Below are 27,176 nucleotides of genomic sequence, written 5' to 3'. Positions count from 1 at the left end.
ACCCTAACCCCAACACACCCCTAACCACAACCCTAACCGCAACACAACCGTAACCCTAATTCCAACCCTAATCCTAACCCTAATCCCAACCGTAACCCTAATCCCAACCCTAACCACAACTGTAACCCCAACACACCCCTAACCCTATCCGTAACCCTAACCACAAGCCTAATCTTAACCCTATTTCAAACCCTAGCCCTAATTCCAACCCTAACTCTAATTCCAACCCTAACCCTAAGGCTATGTGCCCACGTTGCGGATTCGTGTGAGATTTTTCGGCACGATTTTTGAAAAATCTGCAGGTAAAAGGCACTGCGTTTTGCCTGCGGATTTACAGCAGATTTCCAGTGTTTTTTTGTGCGGATTTCACCTGCGGATTCCTATTGAGGAACAGGTGTAAAACGCTGCGGAATCCGCACAAAGAATTGACATGCTGCGGAAAATACAATGCAGCGTTTCTGCACGGAATTTTCCGCACCATGGGCACAGCGGATTTGGTTTTCCTTAGGTGTACATGGTACTGTAAACCTGATGGAAAACTGCTTCGAATTTGCAGCGGCCAATCCGCTGCCAATCCGCTGCGGATCCGCGGCCAATCCGCTGCCAATCCGCTGCAGATCCGCGGCCAATCCGCTGCGGATCCGCTGCCGATCCGCTGCGGATCCGCGGCCAATCCGCTGCAGATCCGCGGCCAATCCGCTGCGGATCCGCTGCCGATCCGCTGCGGATCCGCGGCCGATCCGCTGCCGATCCGCTGCAGATCCGCGGCCGATCCGCTGCGGATCCGCGGCCGATCCGTGGCCGATCCGCTGCGGATCCGCGGCCGATCCGTGGCAGATCCGCGGCCGATCCGCTGCCGATCCGCTGCGGATCCGCTGCCAATCCGCTGCAGATCCGCGGCCAATCCGCTGCGGATCCGCTGCGGATCCGCGGCCGATCCGCTGCGGATCCGCGGCCGATCCGCTGCGGATCCGCGGCCGATCCGTGGCCGATCCGCGGCCGATCCGCTGCGGATCCGCGGCCGATCCGCTCTGTGTGCACATGCCATAACCCTACCCCTAACCCTACCCTACCCGTAACCCTAACCCTACCCCTAGTTCTAACCCTAGTTCTAACCCTAACCCTAGTGGAAAAAGAAAAAAAAATATTTTCTTTATTTTATTATTGTCCCTACCTATGGGGGTGATAAAGGGGGGGTTTATTTATTATTTTTTTATTTTGATCGCTGTGGTAGAACCTACCACAGCGATCAAAATGTACCTGTAACGAATCTGCCAGCCTGCAGATTCGGCGGGCGCACTGAGCATGCGCCCGCCATCTTGGAAGATGGCGGCGCCCAGGGAGAAGACGGACCGACTTCGGGAGGATCGGTAAGTATGAGGGGGTGGTGGGGGGGTGGATCGGAGCACAGGGGGGGGGATCGGAGGACGGGGGGAGCGGACAGGAGCACGGGGGAGCGGGCAGGAGGACGGGGAAGCGGACAGGAGGACGGAGAGGACCGGGCCACATAACGGACGACTGGGGAGGAGATCGGGGGCGGTGGGGGGGCCAGAACATGATTTCCAGCCATGGCAGATGCTATTGCAGCATCGGCCATGGCTGGATTGCAATATTTCACCATTTTCATAGGTGAAATATTGCAAATTGCTCTGATTGGCTGTTGCACTTTCAACAGCCAATCAGAGCGATCGTAGCCACGTGGGGGCAAAGCCACCCCCCCTAGGCTGAAGTACAACTCCCCCTCTCCCTGCAGATCGGGTAAAATAGGAATTAACCCTTTCACTCGATCTGCAGGGATGCGATCATTCCATGACGCCGCATAGGCGTCATGGGTCGGGAAGGGGTTAAACATTCTATCTTTTACTATAGATGCGGCATAAGCTGCATCTATAGTAAAAAGTTGGTCACACTTGTCAAACGCTATGTTTGACAAGTGTGACCAACCTGTCAGTCAGTTTTCCAAGCGATGCTACAGATCGCTTGGAAAACTTTAGCATTCTGCAAGCTAATTACGCTTGCAGAATGCTAAAAAAACGCGAAAAAAACGGAAAAAAAACGCAAAAAAAAAAATGCGGATTTCTTGCAGAAAATTTCCGGTTTTCTTCAGGAAATTTCTGCAAGAAATCCTGAACGTGTGCACATACCCTAAAGGGGATATCAGGGACTTTAAAAAAAGGCATGTGGTTGATAACAGATGCAACTACCTGCCTGTTTTACCCGGCACCGATCATTGACCGCTCCTGACACAGATTCAGCTACTTCCTGTCAACAGAGCAGTATTTTTTTTTTCCTGTCGATAGAGAGGGGCTACTGGCATCATGCTGATTGACAGTCGCTTCCCCCAATTAGGGCTCTTTCAGAGGTCAGTGTGTCTGGTACGTGTGGTGACAGTTTTCACACGTACCAGAGACGCTTACATAGACCCATTCAAGTGAATGGGTATGTTCGCATGTCAGTGTGTTTCCATGGACCATATGTGCGTGTGCAAAACATGCTAACATGTCCATTTTCTACTATCAGCATGGGCCGCAAAACGTCCCACACACGTGCATACGGATGACACACTGGAATGTCCCCTGAGAAGCAGAGGTACAGTAAGCACTGTTCCCCGGCACCGGGTGCTGAAGACAGCTTTCATCATTCTCGCCAGCTCTGCCCGCAATCAGCGGGAGCAGGGGAGAATGATGAGAGTTATATTGAAGTGATAACAATGAAAGCAGGCCACGGCTGATGGGACTATTATTCCCATCAGCCTACACCTGCTGCCGCTAATAACAGTGAGAGGCAATATTGCCTTGCGCAGGCTTGTACTCCGGAGGACAGAGAATGAACTTCAATCCAATATTGCAGCCAGCATGCAGCCAGCGGGTAAGGAAAGGGTGAATCAAACACCCGAAAACCCCGCCCATATGACCCAAAACCGGTCCCGCCAAATTCAGGTGACAGGTTCCCTTTAATGGCGTGAATTGAGGTAAGAAGCCTTGGAAGCTCTTTTCTCCACTGAGATAGAGATGGCCAATTCATATGATATAGCTCGTTTTGAGCAAATAATTTAATTGTGGGGGTTTTGAGTGCACTCCACTTTTTGCGTGTTTTGTAAAATGCCTTCTTTTTCCATAAAAAATGATAAAATAATTAATATTCCATTTAGAGCGTATAATTAAAATAACGATTCATTACACTGCTTGCTATGCAGTTTGCCTTGATTCATTGTGTGATCACCAGAGAACTTACAGCATTTCCTAGATGTTTATTTAGTTGGTGAAGGTAAAACTACCCCCACAATTCCAGCAACAGTCACGTGTTGTCTAGTACTGATAGGAGTAAGACCTCTATCACCTATGTGTGAAGAAGGGGGATAACAGGAAATGTCAGTGCCCCAGTGTCAGGACTAATAGGCAGGCCATTGATTTAGGTCAGCAAAGTCTGTGCTGTTTACTTCACAGCATACACATGGTTTATAGAACCCTGAATCTCTGGCTTTTCTTAAAGCAAATAAAATAACAATTCTTCCACATATTAGCTGAAAGCCATAGACCTGATGTGAGAAAAGATAACTAGATGCATGCATTAAAGTAAGCTGGAGCTGTCTCTGTAATGACTTGATTATGCTTAGTTTTAATTACACCGTCTTTTTTTCTTTATAGAAAGCCACCACGGTGAGAGAACGGAGAGCCATTAAGACATTAAACAGCTTTTTCCAGACAGCTTTGTTTGAAGAGCACCATTCACTATGAAGACTACACCAAAAAGAACAAAAGGTAGATATCTCCCATACCCACTCTTGGTTATACTCTGCCGATCGTTGTAGAGATTACAGAACGCAATGCTTATTAATAATCTTGTGTCACCAAGGAAAGTTATTTTTATATATGAGAAAAATTAAGATATGGAAAATGAAAAGAGGACTTAAAGCAGAACCCTTTCTGACCTGCCTACCGGTAGTAGTGAAAGAAATGGCAGTCAACCAAAATGCCAGACATACTGTACCTAGAAACATTAATAAGGTGTCATATCCATTAGGCTACAGTTGATCATAATGGACTTTTTTTTTAGCCATGAAAACACATACACACATTAGATATACAGTCATATGAAAAAGTTTGGGCACCCCTATTAATGTTAACCTTTTTTTCTTTATAACAATTTGGGTTTTTGCAACAGCTATTTCAGTTTCATATATCTAATAACTGATGGACTCAGTAATATTTCTGGATTGAAATGAGGTTTATTGTACTAACAGAAAATGTGCAATCTGCATTTAAACAAAATTTGACTGGTGCAAAAGTATGGGCACCCTTATCATTTTCTGGATTTGAACACTCCTAACTACTTTTTACTGACTTCCTGAAGTACTAAATTGGTTTTGTAACCTCATTGAGCTTTGAACTTCATAGCCAGGTGTGTCCAATCATGAGAAAAGGTATTTAAGGTAGCCACTTGCAAGCTGTTCTCCTATTTGAATCTCCTATGAAGAGTGGCATCATGGGCTCCTCAAAACAACTCTCAAATGATCTGAAAACAAAGATTTTTCAACATAGTTGTTCAGGGGAAGGATACAAAAAGTTGTCTCAGAGACTTAACCTGTCAGTTTCCACTGTGAGGAACATAGTAAGGAAATGGAAGAACACAGGTACAGTTCTTGTTAAGGCCAGAAGTGGCAGGCCAAGAAAAACATCAGAAAGGCAGAGAAGAAGAATGAGTTCTTGTTAAGGCCAGAAGTGGCAGGCCAAGAAAAACATCAGAAAGGCAGAGAAGAAGAATGGTGAGATCAGTCAAGGACAATCCTCAGGCCACCTCCAGAGATCTGCAGCATCAACTTGCTGCAGATGGTGTCACTGTGCATCGGTCAACTATACAACGCACTTTGCACAAGGAGAAGCTGTATGGGAGAGTGATGCGAAAGAAGCCGTTTCTGCAAGCACGCCACAAACAGAGTCGCCTGAGGTATGCAAAAGCACATTTGGAGAAGCCAGTTACATTTTGGAAGAAGGTCCTGTGGACTGATGAAACCAAGATTGAGTTGTTTGGTCATACAAAAGGCGTTATTCATGGAGGCAGCATACCAAGAAAAACACTTGCTATCCACAGTAAAATTTGGTGGAGGTTCCATCATGCTTTGGGGCTGCGTGGCCAATGCCGGTACCGGGAATCTTGTTAAAGTTGAGGGTCACATGGATTCAACTCAGTATCAGCAGATTCTTGACAATAATGTTCATGATTTAGTGACAAAGTTGAAGTTACGCAGGGGATGGATCTTTCAGCAAGACAATGATCCAAAACACCGCTCCAAATCTACTCAGGCATTCATGCAGAGGAACAATTACACTGTTCTGGAATGGTCATCCCAGTCCCCAGACCTGAATATCATTGAACATCTGTGGGATCATTTGAAGAGGGCTGTCCATGCTCAGTGACCCTCAAACTTAACTGAACTGGAATTGTTTTCTAAAGAGGAATGGTCAAAAATACCTTAATCCAGGATCCAGGAGCTCATTAAAAGCTACAGGAAGCGACTAGAGGCTGTTAGTTTTGCAAAAGGAGGATCTACAAATAATAATAATCTTTATTTTTATATAGCGCTAACATATTCCGCAGCGCTTTACAGTTTGCACTCATTATCATCACTGTCCCCGCTGGGGCTCACAATCTAGATTCCCTATCAGTATGCCTTTGGAATGTGGGAGGAAACCGGGTTCACAATCTAGATTCCCTATCAGTATGCCTTTGGAATGTGGGAGGAAACCGGAGAACCCGGAGGAAACCCACGCGAACACGGAGAGAACATACAAACTCTTTGCAGATGTTGTCCTGGGTGGGATTAGAACCCAGGACTCCAGCGCTGCAAGGCTGCTGTGCTAACCACTGCGCCACCGTGCTGCCCAAAATATTAATGTCACTTTTATGTTGAGGTGCCCATACTTCTGCACCAGTCAAATTTTGTTTACATGCAGATTGCACATTTTCTGTTCGTACAATAAACCTCATTTCAATCCAGAAATATTACTGAGTCCATCAGTTATTAGATATATGAAACTGAAATAGCTGTTGCAAAAACCCAAATTGTTATAAAGAAAAAAGGTTAACATTAATAGGGGTGCCCAAACTTTTTCATATGACTGTAAGTAGTTTGATGGCTGAACAAGTGATTGTCTGGTGACTGATTCTTTCACAAATTAAGTCATACACTTTATAGTCCAAATTGACAATCATAGGTGTTCAACCTGGCCATATATTTCACCAGAGGACAAAAGAGGTTTCCTAAAAATGTCTTAAAGACACCGCTGCAGTGGTGCTACTAATCTAAGTTCCCTGACCCTAGAATTATACTTACCAGCCGCCTTCTTTAGCTGGTCCATTCCCCCACTGCCATCTTGTGACCTCAGCTCCTGACTGATCGGAAATCAGAGGTAACAGTCACAAGCTCTCAATATAAGTCTATAAGTGCCTCGTTCTGGCTATTACAGATTTTCCAATCGCCCAGCAAACACTGGAGCAATGTGGCAGGTCACAAGCTTCAGAAGACAATCTGAACGGTGCTAATAGAATGTGTAGAGAATGGCCGGTAAGCATAATACTAGGGGCAGGGAACTTGCAGTAGTAGCCCTACTCCCGTCCTGCAATAAATAAATAAATGCTGGAGTGGTGTTTTAAAGGAAATATAGATTGTAGACAAAATATCTTTTGTATTGGCCAATGAATTCAGGCTTGGCCAACTGTTTTCCCGATGATGGTGTGTCAAAACTAAATCTCCAAGCATGCCAAAATACTCGGAGACCACCCGAGCATGTTCGGTAAGACCCGAGCAACGAGTATACTTGCTCATCACTAGTGAACAGCAACTCTATCAACTATACAATGCTACTTTCCTAAATCTGGCTACACCAGTTTAGATTTAGAAATCATTTCTTCCAACCCCATTTCACCATAAACTTGCTCACGTTGGCCAAGCATGAATGTCTACTCCATAGGGAGAGAGCAGTAATGGTGCCCATGCACCTTAGATAGCTATTTACCCTTACTATGGCCATATACATGAATGTTAATTGTTACACATTTTCTGGTGAAATGGGAGTAAGTATCTGCCAGATACCTCGATCGGGTACCTTATAACTTCCTGATCCTTCTGTCTGAGGCAAGTTGGAAAGCACTTATAAACATTAGAAGGTTGACCTATCCTCCCAAAATTGTCTCATTAGGCCAACTATAATGTGTATGGGGACCAAGATTCCTTGGGTGATTTCTTTTCTTCCTTATAAACAAAAGGATCTGAGGTGTTAAAAATGAACATTCTTGACCCTCATGTTCCCCGTAACAATATGAGGGACCACGAAAATCTGCAGTAATGGCTGACATTCTAAATATCAGGATTTTAGAGGTTAAAGGTCTCACATATTTTAGTAAACAAATGCCATCAAATATTCAGTTTCCTAGTATTTTGAGTTGCTTATTCTTGTAGACCAGTGGTCTGTTTTCTGCCAATATTTGTTGCAGGATATTGGACATATTGGAAGTGACTGTCTTGCTGTGTACATCCACTTATTCTGTTTGTGGATGACGAGAATAATTTAAAACCAGTCTTACACTTGTCGTTACAGCTGGAATATATTTTCTGTTAATGTGGACTGATTGCTTTTGTGGCCTTTCGTGTTTTCTATCGACTAAATTCTCATCTATTTTCAGAAATGTTTAACTGGGAAGAATACTTGAAGGTTACTGGTTCGATTGCAGCTACTTCTCACTACTTTAGACAGGTACGCTATTCTCCCAATGACTTAAAGACAACCTGCCACCACTCATAATAATAATAATTTTATTTATGCAACGCCAACATATTCTGCAGCACTTTACAATTGAACCAGAACATGTACAGACAATCAAGACGTCACAAAGTAACATAGTAACATAGTTTAACAGTTACAGAAGGAGTAAGGGCCCTGCTTGCAAGCTTATAATCTAAGGAGATGGGAGGACTCAATAGCTAGGACGTGCTTGTCATATAATGTCCAGCCATTATTATAATACTGTATATACTTGAGTATAAGCCGAGATTTTGAGCCCATTTTTTTAGGCTGAAAGTGCCCCTCTCGGCTTATACTCGAGTCAGTGTCCCAGGGGGTTGGCAGGGGAGGGGGAGCGGTGGCTGTCACATCATACTCACCTGCCCCCGGCGCGTCTCTGCAAGTCCCTGCTTCTCCGGCGCCCGCAGCTCTTCCTGTGTTCAGCGGTCACGTGGTACCTCTCATTAAAGTAATGAATATGGACGCGACTCCATTCCCATAGGGGTGGAGCACATATTCATTAGTTTAATGAGCGGTACCACTGACCGCTGAACAGAGGAAGAAGCTGCTGGCGTCAGAGACCATCGCATCGGAGAAGTAGGGACCGTGACAGGAGCAGGTGAGTATAACTGGGGAGGGTGAGCATTGCGATATTCACCTGTCCCCGTTTCACCGCCGCATGCCGCTGTGTCTCCCGCGTCCTCTGGCTGTGACGTTCAGGTCAGAGGACACGATGTCGTGTTTAGTGTGCGCGTTGCCCTCTGCCTGAACAGTCACTGCAGAAAGACAGAAGACAGAGCGGCGCTGGAACGGGGACAGGTGAAAATTGCAAGTACCGGTGTCCCCGCCTGCTCAGGACAAGAAGTGAGTATGTCAATTTTTTTTTTAAATCGCAGCATCATATGGGGCAAATGTTTCTATGGAGCATCTTAGGGGCCATAATCAACCTTTATCCAGCATTGTATGGTGCAGATGTTTCTATGGAGCATCTTATGGGGCCATAATCAACCTTTGTGCAGCATTATGTGGGGCAAATGTTTCTATTGAGCATCTTATGGGGGCATAATCAACCTTTATGCAGCATTTTATGGGGCACATTTTCTATGGATCATCTTATGGGGCCATAATCAACCTTTATGCAGGATTGTATGGGGCAAATGTTTCTATGGAGCATCTTATGGGGCCATAATTAACCTTTATGTGGGGCATGTTTTTGTATGAAGCATCTTATGGGGCCCATCATAAACTTTATGGAGCATTATATGGGGCATATTTTATTATGGCGTATCTTATGGGGCCCATCATGAACTTTATGGAGCATTATATGGGGCATATTTTGTATGGAGCATCTTATGGGGCCCATCATGAACTTTATGGAGCATTATATGGGGCATATTTTATTATGGAGTATCTTATGGGGCCCATCATGAACTTTATGGAGCATTATATGGGGCATATTTTAATATGGAGCATCTTATGGGGCCCATCAAACTTTATCGAGCATTATATGGGGCTCCTGATTCAATATGGATAATCAAAAACACTTAACCTATTGATGTCTCAATTAATTTTACTTTTATTGGTGCCTATTTTTATTTTTGAAATTTACCAGTAGCTGCTGCATTTCCCACCCTAGGCTTATACTCGAGTCATTAAGTTTTCTCAGTTTTTGTGGCAAAATTAGGGGTCTCGGCTTATACTCAGATCGGCTTATACTCGAGTATATACGGGTACGTAAGGGTTATGATATAAAGCTGCATGAGCCGGTCATCAGCCAGTATCTGTTTAAGTACAGTTACTGTGTGCTATTGGGTGCATGGTGGATGTGGAGACAGATGAATAGAATCTGAGGAAAAATTAGAAGAGGGAACAGGGGAGAGTTAGATTAATGAAGTGAGATGATAAGCGTGTGTAAAGAGATGTGATTTTAAAGCACACCTAAAATTGTGGGGGCTACGTATTAATAGGATCTTTCGGGGTAGTGCATTCCAAATAACTGCTGCAGCACGAGAAAAGTTTTAAAGACAGAAGTGGGAGGTTCACATTGTGGAAGATGTTAGTCTTAGGTCAGCTGCAGAACGGAGAGCACGGGTAGGGTGAAAGACAGATGTGAGAAGAGATGTATGGTGGTGCAGAACCGTGGAGAATTTTGTGGGTGAGAGCAATAAGTTTATACAGTATTATACTCTGTAGCGGATGTATAACCAGTGCAATGACTGGCACAAGGTGGAGGCTTTGTTGTAGCAGCTGGACAGAAATGCGATCCTGGCTGCCACATTCAGAACAGATTGGAGAGGAGGATGACTAATCCGTAAAGAGTTGCAGTAGTCCAGACAAAAATTAATAAGGGCAACAGTAAGAGTTCTAGCAGTTTCTTAGATGAGAAAAGGTTGGATTCTGGAGATGTTTTTTTAGATGCACTTACATGAGCAAGTGAGTGATTGGATATAGGGAATAAAGGAAAGCTCTGTGTCAAATATGACCCCAAGACCACAAGCGTTTTGCTTGGGAGATACTGTTGAACCACGCAAGGAAATTGCTACATCAGGTATAGGTTAGGTTAGTAGAGGGAGGAAACATGAGCAGTTAAATTTTGGAGAGATTCAGTTTCAGATAGAGGCGAGAACATCATGATTTTAGAGACTGTTGACAGACAATCCCTGGTTAAGTCCTCTTTTTCTCAGAAGAGGCAGTTTGAATATTTAAATTCCCAGAGGAGCATTGCACGGTGAATAAGCCTCCTTACCTTGACAAGCCAGCTGGTATGTCACTCTCCATAAGGAGAAACGTTACCCCTTAGACCCCAGTCCAGAGCCTCTCACCTAGCCACATCAGTTCTCATGCTTCGCACTGACGAGGGCCAATAGCCCGAAACACCGTGTCTGCGAATTGATATACTGATTTGGCTTTTATCCTAAGTCATATTGCACGACTCCGTTAAAGGGTTGATTGTGACTTGTAGGATCGTTACTTCCAACAGGTGGCGCTATAGAGTTAAGTCCTCTTTTTCGCAGAAGAGGCAATTTGCATATTGGTATTTTATAGTAATGCAGGGGTGATGTCAGGAGACGATGTGTCTAATTGGGTGTCATTGGCATATAGATGGTACTGGAATTGAGATCTGTTGATGGTTTGTTCAATAGGGGCAGTATATAGGGAGAAAGGAAGGGGTCCTAGGACTGAGCTTTGATGTTTATTTCCAGCTGGAATATAGCAAAAACCGTAAGAGAAGATGATCCAAAAGTGTGTCTCCATGAGGAATGCAAGTATTACTAAAGCAGAAGTATAAGGATAGGTGTCAGATCATCTCCTTGAAATCTCGGTCTGTGAATGGGTCTATGTTATTTTTGTATTTTCCTATTCAAAATTTTTTTTTTTTTATAATACACAACAAAAAGAATCATCAACAGATTTTTGTATTATTTTGTATTATTTTTGTATTTTCAATAATAGACATTTTATGAAATATGTATAGAGTTCAACCTTAATATAGGGATACAAAATGTAGATTGTGAAGATCATATTGTTATTACATCATAATTTAAAAGGGTTGATTATTACTAGACAAGTCTTTTTTAATGGTCACAGAATGCTGTAGCATTCACTGTTCTGCCAGAACGGAAAAAACACTGCTCTTCCAATTGTACAGAATAGTGAAGACTGCAATCAATCAACGGCCGCTAATTGGCTGCAGTGGTCTCCTGACAATGTTTCTGTCATTAGACTGGTGGAGAATATGGCACAGAGCAGACCAGGGGCACTGGATTTTTCTTTGTATTTATTTTGTTTAATTTGTGAGTCACTCTGTGGCAATTAATAAGGAGTTGTCCAGTAGTGCATAAGTCCTCTAACTATATAGGTACTAGATGGTGGCCCGATTCTAACGTATCGGGTATTCTAGAATATGTATGTGTAGTATATTGCGCCGCCCACGCAGTGCATTGCGCAAGCCACGCAGTACATTGCGCAGCCCACGTAGTACATTGCGCAGCCCACGTAGTACATTGCGCAGCCCACGTAGTACATTGCGCAGCCCACGCAGTACATTGCGCAGCCCACGTAGTACATTGCGCAGCCCACGTAGTACATTGCGCAGCCCACGTAGTACATTGCGCAGCCCACGTAGTACATTGCGCAGCCCACGTAGTACATTGCGCAGCCCACGAAGTACATTGCGCAGCCCACGAAGTACATTGCGCAGCCCACGTAGTACATTGCGCAGCCCACGTAGTACATTGGGCAGCCCACGCAGTACATTGCGCAGCCCACGCAGTACATTGCGCAGCCCACGCAGTACATTGCGCAGCCCACGCAGTACATTGCGCAGCCCACGCAGTACATTGCGCAGCCCACGCAGTACATTGCGCAGCCCACGCAGTACATTGCGCAGCCCACGCAGTACATTGCGCAGCCCACGCAGTACATTGCGCAGTCCACGTAGTATATTGCGCAGCCACGTAGTATATAGCGCAGCCCATGTAGTATATTGCCCAGCCACGTATATTACACAGCCCATGTAGTATATTGTCCAGCCCATGCAGTATATAGCAATGCGGGCATCATATCCCTGTGAAAAAAAAGAAATAAAATAAAAAATAGTTATATACTCACCTTCCGGAGCCTCCGGATCCAAGCGATGCTCCTCGCCCGCTCCGGTCCCAAGAGTGCATTGCAGTCTCGCGAGATGATGACGTAGCGGTCTCGCGAGACCGCTACGTCATCATCTCGCGAGATCGCAGCGTGAGGAGCGGGAAAGGCCTATTGTTGATCAGGGGGCCGACGGACTGTGAGTATCTAACGATTTTTTTTATTATTATTATTTTTAACATTAGATCGTTTTACTATTCATGCCGCATAGGCAGCATGAATAGTAAACAGTTGGTCACACAGGGTTAATAGCAGCGGCAACGGAGTGCATTACACCGCGGCATAACGCGGTCCGTTACCGCTGCCATTAACCCTGTGTGAGGGCAGACTGGAGGGGTGTATGCGGGCGTCGGGCAGTGAGAACGGGGAGTAAGGAGCGGCCATTTTCTTCCGGACTGTGTGCGTCGCTGATTGGTCGCGGCAGCCATGACAGGCAGCTGCCGAGACCAATCAGCGAACGAATAACCGTTACAGACAGACAGACAGAAGGACAGGCAGACGGAGGTGACCCTTACACAATTATATAGTAGATTAAATTGGTTTTTCAGTTTTAAAATGATTGACCTCTCTTTCAGGAAGACCATCAACATTAGTCCAGGTTGGGGTGTGGTGGCATATAGAGCTGTGTAAACTGTAACAGGCCCATGTTCTTTGCAGAAGCATTTTTAACCCCTTCGCGGGAGCTTAATTCCCGCAAAGCTACGCTATTTCCAGGCATCATGCTGTGACAGCGTTAAGATGGCTGCTGTCTGTGACAGCAGGCCATCTCTGGGATCGGTGCCGCCCCCCACGTCAGCGAACGTTGCAATTGGCTGATCAGTTCTGACCAGCCAATCACCACAATGTTACAATATAGTAAAAAAAATAATTAAATCATGTGACATGTTGTGATTGGTACTGTCTGAGACCGTACCGATCACAGCAGTCACAATGGGTTGGGTAATTGCCACATCACCTCTCCCTGATTAGTTGCTGACGACCAATCAGCGCCAAAGGGGTTAATCTGAAATAGCGAGCACACCATCTTTACCTTAGAGTTGGCATGCAGAGTGCTTCTATACCCTCTCTGTGTACCTGAGAGAGAGAGAAATTCATTGGTGGCCAGTGAGATCCTGCTGCGATCTGAACTCCTCGTGTGTCTCCTGCGATCTGTGCTGTGTGCTATGACTGATCTGTGATCACAGCAGCAGCAGTTCCCCAATCCCTGTTCCTGTCCCCATCCCTCCCACCCCCAGTTGTATTTTTGGCTCTCTTTTTTTCGCAGTATCCTGCGCTGTGCATATGTGCTTTTATCATGTCCGCAGCACTCTTATCAGTGGCAGTGGACTTGTTCTTTTTTTGGCTAGTTGGAGTAGAGGATGTCGCATCGTGACGTCCAATTTGTTTTTTTACCAAAAAAAAATAATAGTTATTACAAAGTAGCTTCATAGGTAGGGAGGTAGCTAGTGGACATAGGTGTTATTGACATCCGATTTTGTTAATTAAAAAAAAATATTAGTAGTTAGTGCAGAGTAGCTTTATAGGTACGGAGGAAGCGTGTTTCTTTTAATAAAAAAAAAAAGAAAAGAATTATCACCTGGCAATTTTTTAGCTAGGGCATTAAGGGAGCGTCGTAGTGTTAGTGACATCTGTTTTTCTTTTGCAAAAAAAGAATAGGTAGCGTAACTTTATAGGAAGGTCATTAGTGTAGTGAATGTCACTAATTTATTTTATACAAACGTTTTTCTTATTTAACATCTGCTGATTTTTCTTTTCATTTTCTCTCTTCTCAGCGTTTCTTCTAAATATTTCATTTTTTCTTTTTTTTTTCTCTTTACTTACTTTTACAATAAATAGTACCCTTTATACAAGCCCCACACAATAGATGTGTAAAACTGCACTTACACACATCCCCAGTGTTTTGAAGAACAAAATAAAAACTGGCCCATTCGTCAAGAAGACACTGTTCACTAGAGGAGGCTTACATTTTCCTTGCCTCCTACACGGATTCAGGCAGTGAGGAAGATCCCAGTGTTTTGAAGAACAAAATAGAAATGACCCATTCGTCAAGAAGACCTAGTCACCAGAGGGGGCATACATTTTCCTTGCCTCCTGCATGGATTCAGGCAGTGAGGAAGATCCCACATTCCTCTTCCTCCTTCTCCTCATCTAGTGAGAGTGGACCCCAGCAAGGCTCCCTAGGACCCAGGCAACCCCTTCAGCAATCGATCCCATATGGAAAATTATCAGCCTGTTTTTCCAGATTTCATTGGCAGCTCAGAAAACCAATTTGACATCACTGAAATTGACTTTTTCAAATTCTTTTTCAGTGAGGAAATAATAAATCTTATGATGGCCCAGAAAAATTTGTATGGCCATCAGTTTTTCACCCAAAATCCCACGTCCTCATACGCCAGATGGACCCCTGTAAATCCAGCAGAGATGTTGACATTTTGGGGCATTGTGCTGCATATGGGCATAGTCAAAAAACAGAGCTTCGGCAATACTGGAGTACTGATATATTCTACAGCATCGGTATTCCACATGGCCATGACAAGCACACAATTTGAAGCAATCCAAAAATGTTTGCATTATGATAGTAATGCGAAGTGTCCTCCCCCAGACGATCCCAACTTTGATCATCATCTATATAAAATTCAGTTAGTAGTTGAACACTTCAGCAGGAAATGTAAAAATTTTTTTAAAGGCAGGCTAAAATTTTGACAATACCCGCCCAGTAAGAGGACCAGGTACTGAATTATACTGTACAAGCTGTGCGAGAGTACCTCAGGTTACACCCACAGATTAAGGTGGATTTTTCCACGCAGAAACTCTGCAGTTCCGCACAGTGATTTACAGTACAATGTAAATCAGTTGGAAAAAAAAGCTGTGCTAATGGTGCGGAAAATACCGCATGAAAACTGCTGCGGAACAAAAGTAGCATGCTACTTCTTTTGTGCAGAACTGCAGCGTTTCTGACCCCTTCCATAATAGAAATTCGCAGGGGTAAAAACCGCAAAAAATCCGCATCAATTCTGCATCAAAACCGCGGCAAATCTGCACCTGCGGTTTCTGCCAGGAGATGCGGATTTTGTGCGGAAAACAAAATCCTTCCCTTCCGAGCCCGAGTATCTGCCTACTTAGGAAAATTTGGACCCCAAAGATTGTAGTGCAATTTGTCCTGAGTAGGTAGATACACAGCAGGGCTTGGAAGGGAAGGATCATCATTTGACTTTTGAACACAAAAATTGGCTGGAATCGAGAGATACGCCATGCCGCATTTGGAGAGCCCCTGATGTGCCTAAACAGTGGAAACCTCCCACAAGTGGCTCATTTTGGAACCTCCCCCGCCCGCCAAAGAATTTATCTAGATATGTGGTGAGCAACTTGAACCCCCAGGTGCTTCATGAAAATGTATAACTTTAAGCCGTGAAAATGTAAAATAAAAATAATTTTTTCTACAAAAAAAAGTTTGTTTTTTTTGTCCCAATTTTTTTTTTATTTTCACAAGGGTAACAGGGGAAACTGCACAACAATTTTGGGGGTTTATTTTTTCCTGTTACCCTTGTGAAAATAAAAAAAAATTTGGAACTAAAAACATTTTTGTAGAATTTTTTTTTTTAATTTTTACGGCTCAACATTATAAACTTCTGTGAAGCACATGGGGGGTCAAGATGCTCACTACACATCTAGATAAGTTACTTGAGGGGTCTAGTTTCCAAAATGTGGTCACATGTGCTGGGTTTCCACTGTTTAGGCACATCAGGGGTTTTCCAAACGTGACATGGCTGCCACTCTCGATTCCAGCCAATTTTGCGTTCAAAAAGTGTTCTGTGTCCTTCCGTTAAAAATGTTAATTTTTTCCTTTCACATTTCTTCAGTTCCTATCAAGCACCTGAAAGGTTAATAACATTCTTGATTGTGGTTTTGAGCACTTTAAGGGGTGCAGTTTTTAGAGTGGTGTCATCTTGGGGTATTTTCGGTCATATAGGCCCCTCAGTGTCACTTCAAATGTGACGTGGTCACCAAAAAAAAAAAGTTTTGAAATTTTGTTGTAAAAATGAGAAATCGCTGGTTAACTTTTAAGCCTTCTAACTTACTATCAAAAAAAATTTATGTTTCAAAAATTGTTCTGATGTAAAGTAGATATGTGGGAAATGTTATGTATTAACTATTTTGTGTGACATATCTCTGGTTTAAGGGAATAAAATTGAAAATTGGGTAAAATTTCGCAAATTTCGAAAATTTCTAATACTTTCACAAATAAACGCAAGTCATATTGAACAAATTTTACCACTATCATGAAATACAATATGTCACAAAAAAACATTCTCATAATCAGTGAGATCTGTTGACGCGTTCCAGAGTTATTACCACATAAAGCGACACTGGTCAGAATTGAAAAAATTGGCCTGGTCAGGAAGGTGAAAACAGGCTTCGGGTGAAGGGGTTGAAGGAAACATGTCACCATGATCTTGCGGTGACTGACAGCTTTCTCTGTATCCACTTGCGCGAAGATAGCTGTCAGTCACTGATAGGACCGCCAACTGGACCAAAAATCCCAGAAAGGGCAGAAGATTAAATTATTAAATCACAGGCTATACTGAAACTTTTCTCACAAAACTATATATCAATCTACTCTGCTCCGCCTGCTCCACAACATGGTGTCTGCAGAACTGATGTAAAGAGTTGTGTTTCTTCCCTGCCCCACCCTCCTGGTCTAATATTGATGGCCTATCTATAGGAAGTTTTAAATAATGATTTTTTTAAAATTTTTTTCTCTACTTTTCACTTTTTTAGACTCTTGTTGAAACATTGAACTTGTCATAACAAATCACAGGTTTTTTTTTTAAATCCTTGTGACCATCAGCAGATCACAGGATTAAGAAACTGTGTAATGTTTCTCAGATCTGAAAGTAAAAAAGGAATGTGTATGGTCGAACATTTCACCTTGATAAGTAAACGACATGCTGATATCATCCCTATTAATGGATATATTCATACTCCTAAGTACTATCCCTGCTGCTATAACATGTCTAATTCAGATCCAGAGACTGTACGGGGTGGCCTGTACACTGAAGATGTGAGTCCCCACAGTGGTGACCCCTCTTTGGACATTTAGTGGAATTGTTTGCTGCTATTATCTTTTGTACAGTGTGAACCAGGATTTTATATTCTGTTCTTTGTAGTCTAGGATCCCACCCAGTAATGAATTTAAAATTGGCATGAAAGTGGAAGCTCATGACCCCCGAAATGTTACCTCCGTTTGTATAGCCACTGTTGTTGGAATCTCTGGAGCTCGCTTGCGTTTACGACTGGATGGCAGTGATGATAAGAATGATTTCTGGAGGCTGGTGGACTCATCGGATATCCAGCAAATTGGTACATGTGAAAAAACGGGAGATATGCTGCAGCCACCCTTGGGTAAGAGGCTGGGTTTAGGTCTTTACAGTATACTGGAGAAGACCTATAGAATGAGACACATTGTGATGCAGTGACTGATCACTTCCTTAGCCCTGAGAAGTAAAGCTGTGTTCACATACAGCATTTTTGCTGCAGAGAAAAAGCTGCGTTTTACAGTACCAGCAAATGCTATTGGATTTCAGAAATCTCATGCACACAGCTTATTCTTTCTTTTTCCTGACTGAATTTGAGAACTGCAGCATTTTTTTTTTTTATATCTGCAGCATGACAATTCTTTCAGCATGTTTGCACCCATAGAAAGCAATGAGAAAGTGCCAAAACACTAAATAAAATAACTAATATTTTCAACCTGTACTGTAGACAAATCATACATATAATGTTGCAAACATGCGTTTTAAATTCTGCATTTGTACTGCCAAGAGAGCAGGCGGCTAGTTTCACACTAGCGTTAACTGCATTACGTCGCAAATCCGTTTTTTTGCCGAAAAAACGGATGCGTCAAAAAAGTGAAAAACGGTGACAAACGTATGCCACGCATCCAGCATTTCGACGGATCCGTCGCAAATCCGCTAAACGTTTCCGTCGAAAATACTGGATGCGTTGCATACGTTGCATCCGTTTTTACCATCCGTTGCATCCGTTTTTACGACGGATCCGTTTTTAAAATGGGAGGCTCCCAAATTTGATTGGCTACTGGAAAATATGGAAAACTATATAATTACTGTTTTTACAGCCCATCTTTGAGGGTTTTAGTTTTGTGGCAGCGATGGAAGGTGTTCTTGTGAGGATTGCACTTAAATACGTGGCACTTAAATACGTGGCACTTATATACGTGGCACTTAAATACGTGGCACTTAAATACGTGGCACTGAAATACGTGGCACTGAAATACGTGGCACTTAAATACGTGGCACTTATATACGTGGCACTTATATACGTGGCACTTAAATACGTGGCACTTAAATACGTGGCACTGAAATACGTGGCACTGAAATACGTGGCACTTAAATACGTGGCACTTATATACGTGGCACTTAAATACGTGGCACTTAAATACGTGCCACGTATATAAGTGCCACGTATTTCAGTGCCACATATTTCAGTGCCACGTATTTCAGTGCCACGTATATAAGTGCCACGTATTTAAGTGCCACGTATTTAAGTGCCACGTATTTCAGTGCCACGTATCACGTATTTAAGTGCCACGTATTTCAGTGCCACGTATCACGTATTTAAGTGCCACGTATATACGTGGCCATATATGTGGGGTTGAAGGCCCAGGCCAGGTTTATATAGATTTGGGGGTGTCTGGCCATTTGGCAACAAAATCCAGCTTCTGAGCATGCTCAGTGTAAAAAAACGTATTGCAGCGCTGCATTGCGTCGTACGACGTGTCCCGACGCATCCGTCGCTCATAGGCTTCCATTGTAGCCAACGACGCATGCCGCAGGATGCGTCGCGACACGTTTTTTAGGCGGAGACAAAAAACGCTACAAGCAACGTTTTTTGCCGACGACGTATCGCCAAATTTCGACGCATCCGTCGTAAAACGTACACGACGTATGTCAATCCGTCGCAATACGTCGCCAATACAAGTCTATGGGGAAAAAACGCATCCAGCAAAAACTTTTGCTGGATGCGTTTTTTCGGAAAAAAGACGTTTTGAGACGTAATGCAGTTAACGCTAGTGTGAAAGTAGCCTTTGTCTGCAGATAAAAAATGCAGCAAAAACAATGTGTGTGAACATAGTCTGCAGGAGTAGGCTTGAAAAGCAAAGTCAGTCATAGGGCTACATTTGAGGAGCTGTACTTTGTAAAAGGGTAATGCAAACTCCTGAAGGCTATTATTAATAATGATAATAATGACAATAATAACTGATGTCAGGGACAGTGAACATCTGCCTACAGGCGTATAATGGTGTCCTCTGAGATGGTAGTTGTAGTATAAACATTATTTGTACATCTTGCATAGTTCTTCCAATATCCGTACCCACTGGATAGCATGCAGCAGAGCAAGCTTTACATATAGTTATACTTCAGTATACAGAAAGGGTAAAGTATGGAGCAATTATAGAACTGTGGCATTTTTACAAATCCAGGATATTGTATGTATTTCTTCTATTGAATATTTATATTATAAAGTAAATTAGGATCTGAATAAAAACAGTGTAGCCTCATATTTGTAGTGATATTTCTATCCTCTCTCTGGAAGGATTCCGGATGAATGCCTCTTCCTGGCCTATGTTTCTGTTAAGAACACTAAATGGAGCAGAAATGGCACCCGCTACATACTTTAAAAAGGTAAGAAATAAAAGTCCATTATTTTCCTACAAATATTTTTAAGGGTTGAAACTTTCCTTAGTTGTTCTTCAGTTAAATTAACACATACATTTCCATATTATCATCAATGGAAAACTGTTCTTTTTTCTCTCTCGTGTCATCCGTTCTACATCCATTTTTTTAATCTCTGTTTAAAAAATCAAAACGTAGTGAGGTAGTCAGTATGAACTTTTTATCCATTGACTCTTAGCACTGGATCGGTGAAAAACGGATGGAACGCTGAAGTATAAAGTATGTCTCCCAATCTGCATGGACTTTAGCAGCCAACTATCATCTGCAGAAAAGATGAAAATAGAACCTGCTCTGAGAATCGCTGACCTGGGATGGATCCATTTTTAAAACTGACGCGTGAATGAATTAATGACACCCTATGGGTCCGAATCATGTTTGGGGAAAAAAAAACGCAAACGGACATGTACAACAGATGTGTGAATGTAGTATTTATGGGTTATATCCAAAAATTAAAGTTATCCCCTATGCTTGTGGACCCTATAGATAGGACATAACTTTCTGATCGTGTGGGTTCCAACAATTTAAGATCTGAACTCCGGAACCACAGGAACCATGCTTTACAGTCTCCACCTGAATTGGTGAGACATGCTTCATTCATTGTTCATGGGACTCCTGAGTATGGCACTTGGCTAACTCTTGCAGTCTCATAGACTTTGAATGGAGCAGAGGGTGAGCATGAGCACTAGCATCTCTGCTCCATCCAGGACGCATCTGCAAAGGTCCATTCTCGTGGTTCCAGAGCCATCATCTCAGAATCCTTAAGTGTCCCAAAGTTCAGACCTCCAGCAATCAGCAAGTTATCCCCTATGCTATGGATAAAGGATCACTTACTTTTTTTATTTGGGGGGATTAACATTTTATGGTGAGCCCTTATATAGTGGCTGAAAACTGCTGTGAAAAGTGGTTTTACTCTGTATCTGTGCAATTTTCAAATCGATTGTTAATGCAGTCCTGTAGGTAAAGGTCAGATTTACCCGCAAATCCACATAGTTTTTAACAGTCAGTTTGAAAACGTCAAAGCAGTCAGTCGGAAATGGTCAGAATGTTTGTTTTCGTCTTTTTCTGTGATTTCGTTAAAAGTCCTCCATTTTTCAACATAGCACAAAATGTGTGCCAAAATATCTAGGCGAGACAATTTTTCAAAAATTTGCAAATGATCAAATCATCTGGAAGACACACCCCCCCATCCTGAAAAATTGCAAAGTAAAAAACATTAGTCAAACACAATAAAATACACTTCATAATAGCACAAATTTTAAAGAGTAAGGCGCAAAAAGAAAAACTCCAAAAATGGATACCGGCAATAGTGAATCAGGCCCTTTGTCCCCTCGAGAATAAGGTATGCAAATGAGCTTTCCTTCAGGAGCAAAAATGAATCTATAACATCGCCTATCTAGATGGCTACGAGGGGCGATCCAAAAGTAATGATAATCAATACTAAACACAATGAATATAGTAAAAAAATTTTTTATTTTTCTACATAGTCTCCTAACAAGTCTATACATTTAGTCTATCTCTTTACTAAACTTAGAATTCCCTTCGAAAAAAATTCTTGATCTTGACCCTCAAAAAAATCCCCAACAGCGGTTATCACGTCGCTATTGTCGTCAAATTTCTTGCCCCGGAGGTGTTCCTTGAGCTGAGGAAAGAGAAAGAAGTTACTGGGGGCTAGATCTGGCGAATAGGGGGAGGTGTTCCACCAGTTTAAAGCCCGCTTCTTGAATGGTAGCCATGGCAACTGCTGCTTTGTGAGCCGGCGCGTTATCTTGGTGAAACAGCACTCCAGCCCGCAGTTTGCCGCGCCTTTTCTCCTTGATAGCCTACCGCAATCTTCTTATTTGTTCTGCGTAATAGGAGCCCGTAATAGTGGCTTCCTTCTCCAAGTAGTCCACCATAATAATTCCTTCAGCGTCCCAAAAAACGGACGCCATAACTGTTGTGAATTCTGCTTTTGGGCTCCCTCCGGTGGTTGTAGGTGGTAATGCAGTTGTCCCTGAGTTGCAGTCCTGGTCAGGTGTATCTGCTGATTGCAGTTCTGACTGGGGTATTTAGGTGTGCAGGATTCATTAGTCCTTGCCAGTTGTCAATTGTTGTTGGGAGGTGTTGGACCTCTGCCTGGTTCCTCCTGCCTTTCTGCCAAATCAGCAAAGATAAGTGTCTGGTTTTGTTTCTGTGGCACACATGCTGTGTGCTTCATAATTCAGTGCTATTCTTTTGTGTTTTCTTGTCCAGCTTAGATTGTGTCAGTATTTTCTCAGTCTTGTTGGATTCTCTGGGGTTGCAGATATTCACTCCACGTCTTTAGTTAGATTGTGGAATTTTTTGTATTATCTGCTGTGGATATTTTTTGAAGGGTTTTAATACTGACCGCCTAGTATTCTGTCCTATCCTTTCCTATTTAGCTAGAGTGGCCTCTTTTGCTAAATCTTGTTTTCTGCCTGCGTGTGTCTTTTCTTCTCCTACTCACAGTCAATATTCGTGGGGGCTGCCTATCCTTTGGGGTTCTGCTCTGAGGCAAGGTGGTATTCCTATTTCCATCTATAGGGGTATTTAGTCCTCCGGCTGTGTCGAGGTGTCTAGGGTTTGTTAGGCACACCCCACGGCTACTTCTAGTTGCGGTGTTAGTTCAGGATCTGCGGTCAGTACAGTTTCCACCTACTCCAGAGAAAGTTTCATGCGGCTCCAAGGTCACCGGATCATAACAGTACAACTGGCCAATAATGAGTTAAATGCAAGAAGGGAAGAGAGGTGTTGAGCCATTTTTTTTTTCTGCAGTCTGTTTTGTCTTTTCTTCCCTCTTTATCTATGGGTGGCTGAGGAGTCTTGTGCTAGCATGGATGTTCAGGAATTAGCTTCTCGTGTAGACCAGCTTGCTGCTAGGGTACAGGGTATTTCTGATTATATTGTTCAGACTCCTGTTTCAGAGCCGAAGATTCCTACTCCTGATTAGTTTTTTGGTGACAGGTCCAAATTTTTCAGTTTTAAAAACAATTGTAAACTGTTTTTTGCTCTGAGACCTCGATCCTCCGGTGATTCCATTCAGCAGGTTAAAATCGTCATCTCCCTGCTGCGTGGTGATCCACAGGATTGGGCATTTTCCCTGGAATCTGGGAATCCTGCTTTGCTTAATGTAGACTCCTTTTTTCAGGCTTTAGGATTATTATATGATGAACCGAATTCTGTGGATCAAGCGGAGAAGATCTTGTTGGCCCTGTCTCAGGGTCAAGAGGCGGCAGAATTGTATTGTCCGAAATTTAGAAAATGGTCTGTGTTGACTAAATGGAATGATGATGCTTTGGCGGCAATTTTCAGAAAGGGTCTTTCTGAATCCGTTAAATATGTTATGGTGGGCGCTTGCGGGAGCGTAGAACTGTGCACGCTGTGGCATCGTCCTCAGAGCCAATTCCTGAGCCAATGCAGTGTGATAGGATTTTGTCTAGAACGGAACGACAAGGATTCAGACGTCAGAATAGGTTGTGTTATTATTGTAGCGACACTTCTCATGTCATTTCAGTCTGCCCTAAGCGGACAAAAAGGATCGCTAGTTCATTTACCATCAGTACTGTACAACCTAAATTTCTGTTATCAGTGTCCTTGATCTGCTCATTGTCATCATTTTCTGTCATGGCGTTTGTGGATTCAGGCGCCGCCTTGAACTTAATGGATTTTGAGTTTGCCAGGCGTTGTGGTTTTCCTTTGCAGCCTTTGCAGAACCCTATTCCTTTAAGGGGGATTGATGCTACACCTTTGGCTAAAAATAAGCCTCAGTTTTGGACACAGGTGACCATGCACATGGCGCCAGCCCGTCAGGAAGATTGTCGATTTCTGGTGTTCCATAATTTGCATGATGTTATCATGCTGGGTTTTCCGTGGTTGCAGGTACATAATCCTGTGTTGGATTGGAAGTCTGTGTCTGTGACTAGTTGGGGTTATCAGGGGGTTCATAATGACGTTCCTTTGATGTCAATCTCCTCTTCTTCCTCTTCTGAAATTCCAGAATTTTTGTCTGATTTTCAGGATGTATTCGATGAGCCCAAGCCCAGTTCCCTTCCACCGCACAGGGACTGTGATTGTGCGATTGACTTGATTCCAGGCAGTAAGTTTCCTAAGGGCCGACTTTTCAACCTGTCTGTGTCTGAACATACCGCCATGCGGAGTTATGTTAAGGAGTCTTTGGAGAAAGGGCATATTCGGCCATCTTCTTCACCGTTGGGAGCGGGATTTTTTGTTGTTGCTAAGAAGGATGGCTCCTTGAGACCTTGTATTGATTATCACCTCTTGAATAAGATCATGGTCAAGTTTCAATACCCTTTACCTTTGCTTTCTGATTTGTTTGCTAGGATTAAGGGGGCTAGTTGGTTTACTAGGATTGACCTTCGGGGGGCATATAATCTTGTTCGTATTAGACAGGGTGATGAATGGAAAACTGCGTTTAATACGCCCGAAGGCCATTTTGAATACCTTGTGATGCCATTCGGGCTCACTAATGCTCCATCGGTTTTTCAATCTTTCATGCATGATATCTTCCGGACTTATATTGATAAATTCTTGATTGTATATTTGGACGATATTTTGATTTTTTTCCGATGATTGGGAGTCTCATGTGGAACAGGTCAGGATGGTATTTCAGATCCTTCGTGACAATGCTTTGTTTGTGAAGGGGTCTAAGTGCCTCTTTGGGGTGCAGAAGGTTTCTTTTTTGGGCTTCATTTTTTCTCCCTCATCTATGGAGATGGATCCGGTTAAGGTTCAGGCCATTTATGATTGGATTCAACCCACATCCGTGAAGAGCCTTCAGAAATTTTTGGGTTTTGCAAATTTTTATCGCCGTTTCATTGCTAATTTCTCCAGCATGGTTAAACCCTTGACCGATTTGACGAAGAAAGGCGCTGATGTGGCGAATTGGTCCTCTGCGGCTGTCTCTGCCTTTCAGGAGCTTAAACGCCGATTTACTTCTGCTCCGGTGTTGCGCCAACCGGATGTTTCTCTTCCGTTTCAGGTTGAGATTGACGCCTCTGAGATTGGGGCAGGGGCCGTTTTGTCTCAGAGGGATTCTGTTGGTTTCTTGATGAAACCGTGTGCCTTCTTCTCCCGCAAGTTTTCGCCTGCTGAACGCAATTATGATGTCGGCAATCGGGAGGAGTTGGCTATGAAGTGGGCGTTTGAGGAGTGGCGACATTGGCTTGAGGGAGCTAAGCACCGTATTGTGGTCCTGACCGATCATAAGAATCTGATTTACCTCGAGTCTGCCAAATGGCTAAGTCCTAGACAGGCTCGATGGTCCTTGTTTTTTTCCCGTTTTGATTTCGTGGTTTCGTATCTTCCGGGTTCTAAGAATATTAAGGCTGATACCCTTTCTAGGAGTTTTTTGCCTGATTCTCCTGAGGTCCTTGAACCGGTCGGCATTCTGAAAGAAGGGGTGGTCCTTTCTGCCATTTCCCCTGATTTACGGCGGGTTCTTCAGGAATTTCAGGCTGACAGACCTGACCGCTGTCCTGTGGGGAAATTGTTTGTTCCTGACAGATGGACTAGTAGAGTGATTTCTGAGGTTCACTGTTCTGTGTTGGCTGGTCATCCTGGTATTTTTCGTACCAGAGATTTGGTTGGTAGGTCCTTTTGGTGGCCTTCCTTGTCACGTGATGTGCGTTCTTTTGTGCAGTCCTGTGGGACTTGTGCGCGGGCCAAGCCTTGTTGTTCCCGTGCTAGTGGGTTACTTTTGCCATTGCCGGTCCCTGAGAGGCCCTGGACGCATATTTCTGTGGATTTTATTTCTGATCTTCCGGTTTCCCAGAGGATGTCGGTTATCTGGGTTGTTTGTGACCGGTTTTCTAAGATGGTTCATTTGGTGCCTTTGCCTAAATTGCCTTCCTCTTCTGATTTGGTTCCGTTGTTTTTTCAGCATGTGGTTCGTTTGCATGGTAATATTGAGAATATTGTGTCCGACAGAGGTTCCCAGTTTGTTTATAGGTTTTGGCGGGCCTTTTGTACTAGGCTGGGCATTGATTTGTCTTTTTCTTCTGCATTTCATCCTCAGACAAATGGCCAGACCGAGCGAACTAATCAGACTTTGGAGACCTATTTGAGATGCTTTGTGTCTGCTGATCAGGATGATTGGGTGGCCTTTTTGCCATTGGCCGAGTTTGCCCTTAATAATCGGGCTAGTTCAGCTACTTTGGTTTCGCCTTTCTTTTGTAATTTTGGTTTTCATCCTCGTTTTTCTTCTGGGCAGGTTGAGCCTTCTGACTGTCCTGGTGTGGATTCTGTGGTTGACAGGTTGCAGCAGATTTAGGCTCATGTGGTGGACAATTTGGTGTTGTCTCAGGAGGAGGCTCAGCGTTTTGCTAACCGTCGTCGGTGTGTTGGTTCCCGGCTTCGGGTTGGGGATTTGGTCTGGTTGTCTTCCCGTCATGTTCCTATGAAGGTTTCTTCCCCTAAGTTTAAGCCTCGGTTTATTGGTCCTTATAGGATTTCTGGGATTATTAATCCAGTGTCTTTTCGATTGGCGCTTCCTGCCTCTTTTGCTATCCATAATGTCTTCCATAGATCTTTATTGCGGAAATATGTGGTGCCCGTTGTTCCCTCTGTTGATCCTCCGGCCCCTGTGTTGGTTGATGGGGAGTTGGAGTATGTGGTTGAGAAGATTTTGGATTCTCGTTTTTCGAGGCGGAGGCTTCAGTACCTTGTCAAATGGAAGGGTTATGGCCAGGAGGATAATTCTTGGGTTTTTGCTTCTGATGTCCATGCTGCTGATTTGGTCCGTGCCTTTCATCTGGCTCGTCCCGATCGGCCTGGGGGCGCTGGTGAGGGTTTGGTGACCCCTCCTCAAGGGGGGGGTACTGTTGTGAATTCTGCTTTTGGGCTCCCTCCGGTGGTTGTAGGTGGTAATGCAGTTGTCCCTGGGTTGCAGTCCTGGTCAGGTGTGTCTGCTGATTGCAGTTCTGACTGGGGTATTTAGGTGTGCAGGATTCATTAGTCCTTGCCAGTTGTCAATTGT

General features: G+C 43.6%; 1 protein-coding gene across 7 annotated transcripts in view; it reads left to right on the top strand.

The window, feature by feature from the left end:
* Window positions 1–27,176, top strand: part of SCML2 (Scm polycomb group protein like 2) — a 135,316-nt gene that overhangs the window by 61,309 nt on the left and 46,831 nt on the right. For 6 of the 7 annotated variants that reach the window (XM_077296330.1, XM_077296325.1, XM_077296329.1 and 3 more), the window contains exons 2-5: window positions 3,648–3,761; window positions 7,684–7,754; window positions 17,597–17,831; window positions 20,043–20,131. In XM_077296330.1, the coding sequence (XP_077152445.1) occupies window positions 3,734–3,761; window positions 7,684–7,754; window positions 17,597–17,831; window positions 20,043–20,131 (423 nt within the window). In that variant the 5' untranslated portion in view covers window positions 3,648–3,733. The remainder of the gene's footprint in view (window positions 1–3,647; window positions 3,762–7,683; window positions 7,755–17,596; window positions 17,832–20,042; window positions 20,132–27,176) is intronic. The other variant, XM_077296331.1, reaches the window with a different exon arrangement.

Source organism: Ranitomeya variabilis, chromosome 3 (genome assembly GCF_051348905.1).
Source record: "Ranitomeya variabilis isolate aRanVar5 chromosome 3, aRanVar5.hap1, whole genome shotgun sequence".
NCBI lineage: Eukaryota > Metazoa > Chordata > Amphibia > Anura > Dendrobatidae > Ranitomeya > Ranitomeya variabilis.
This window is presented reverse-complemented; position numbering and strand designations above follow the sequence as displayed.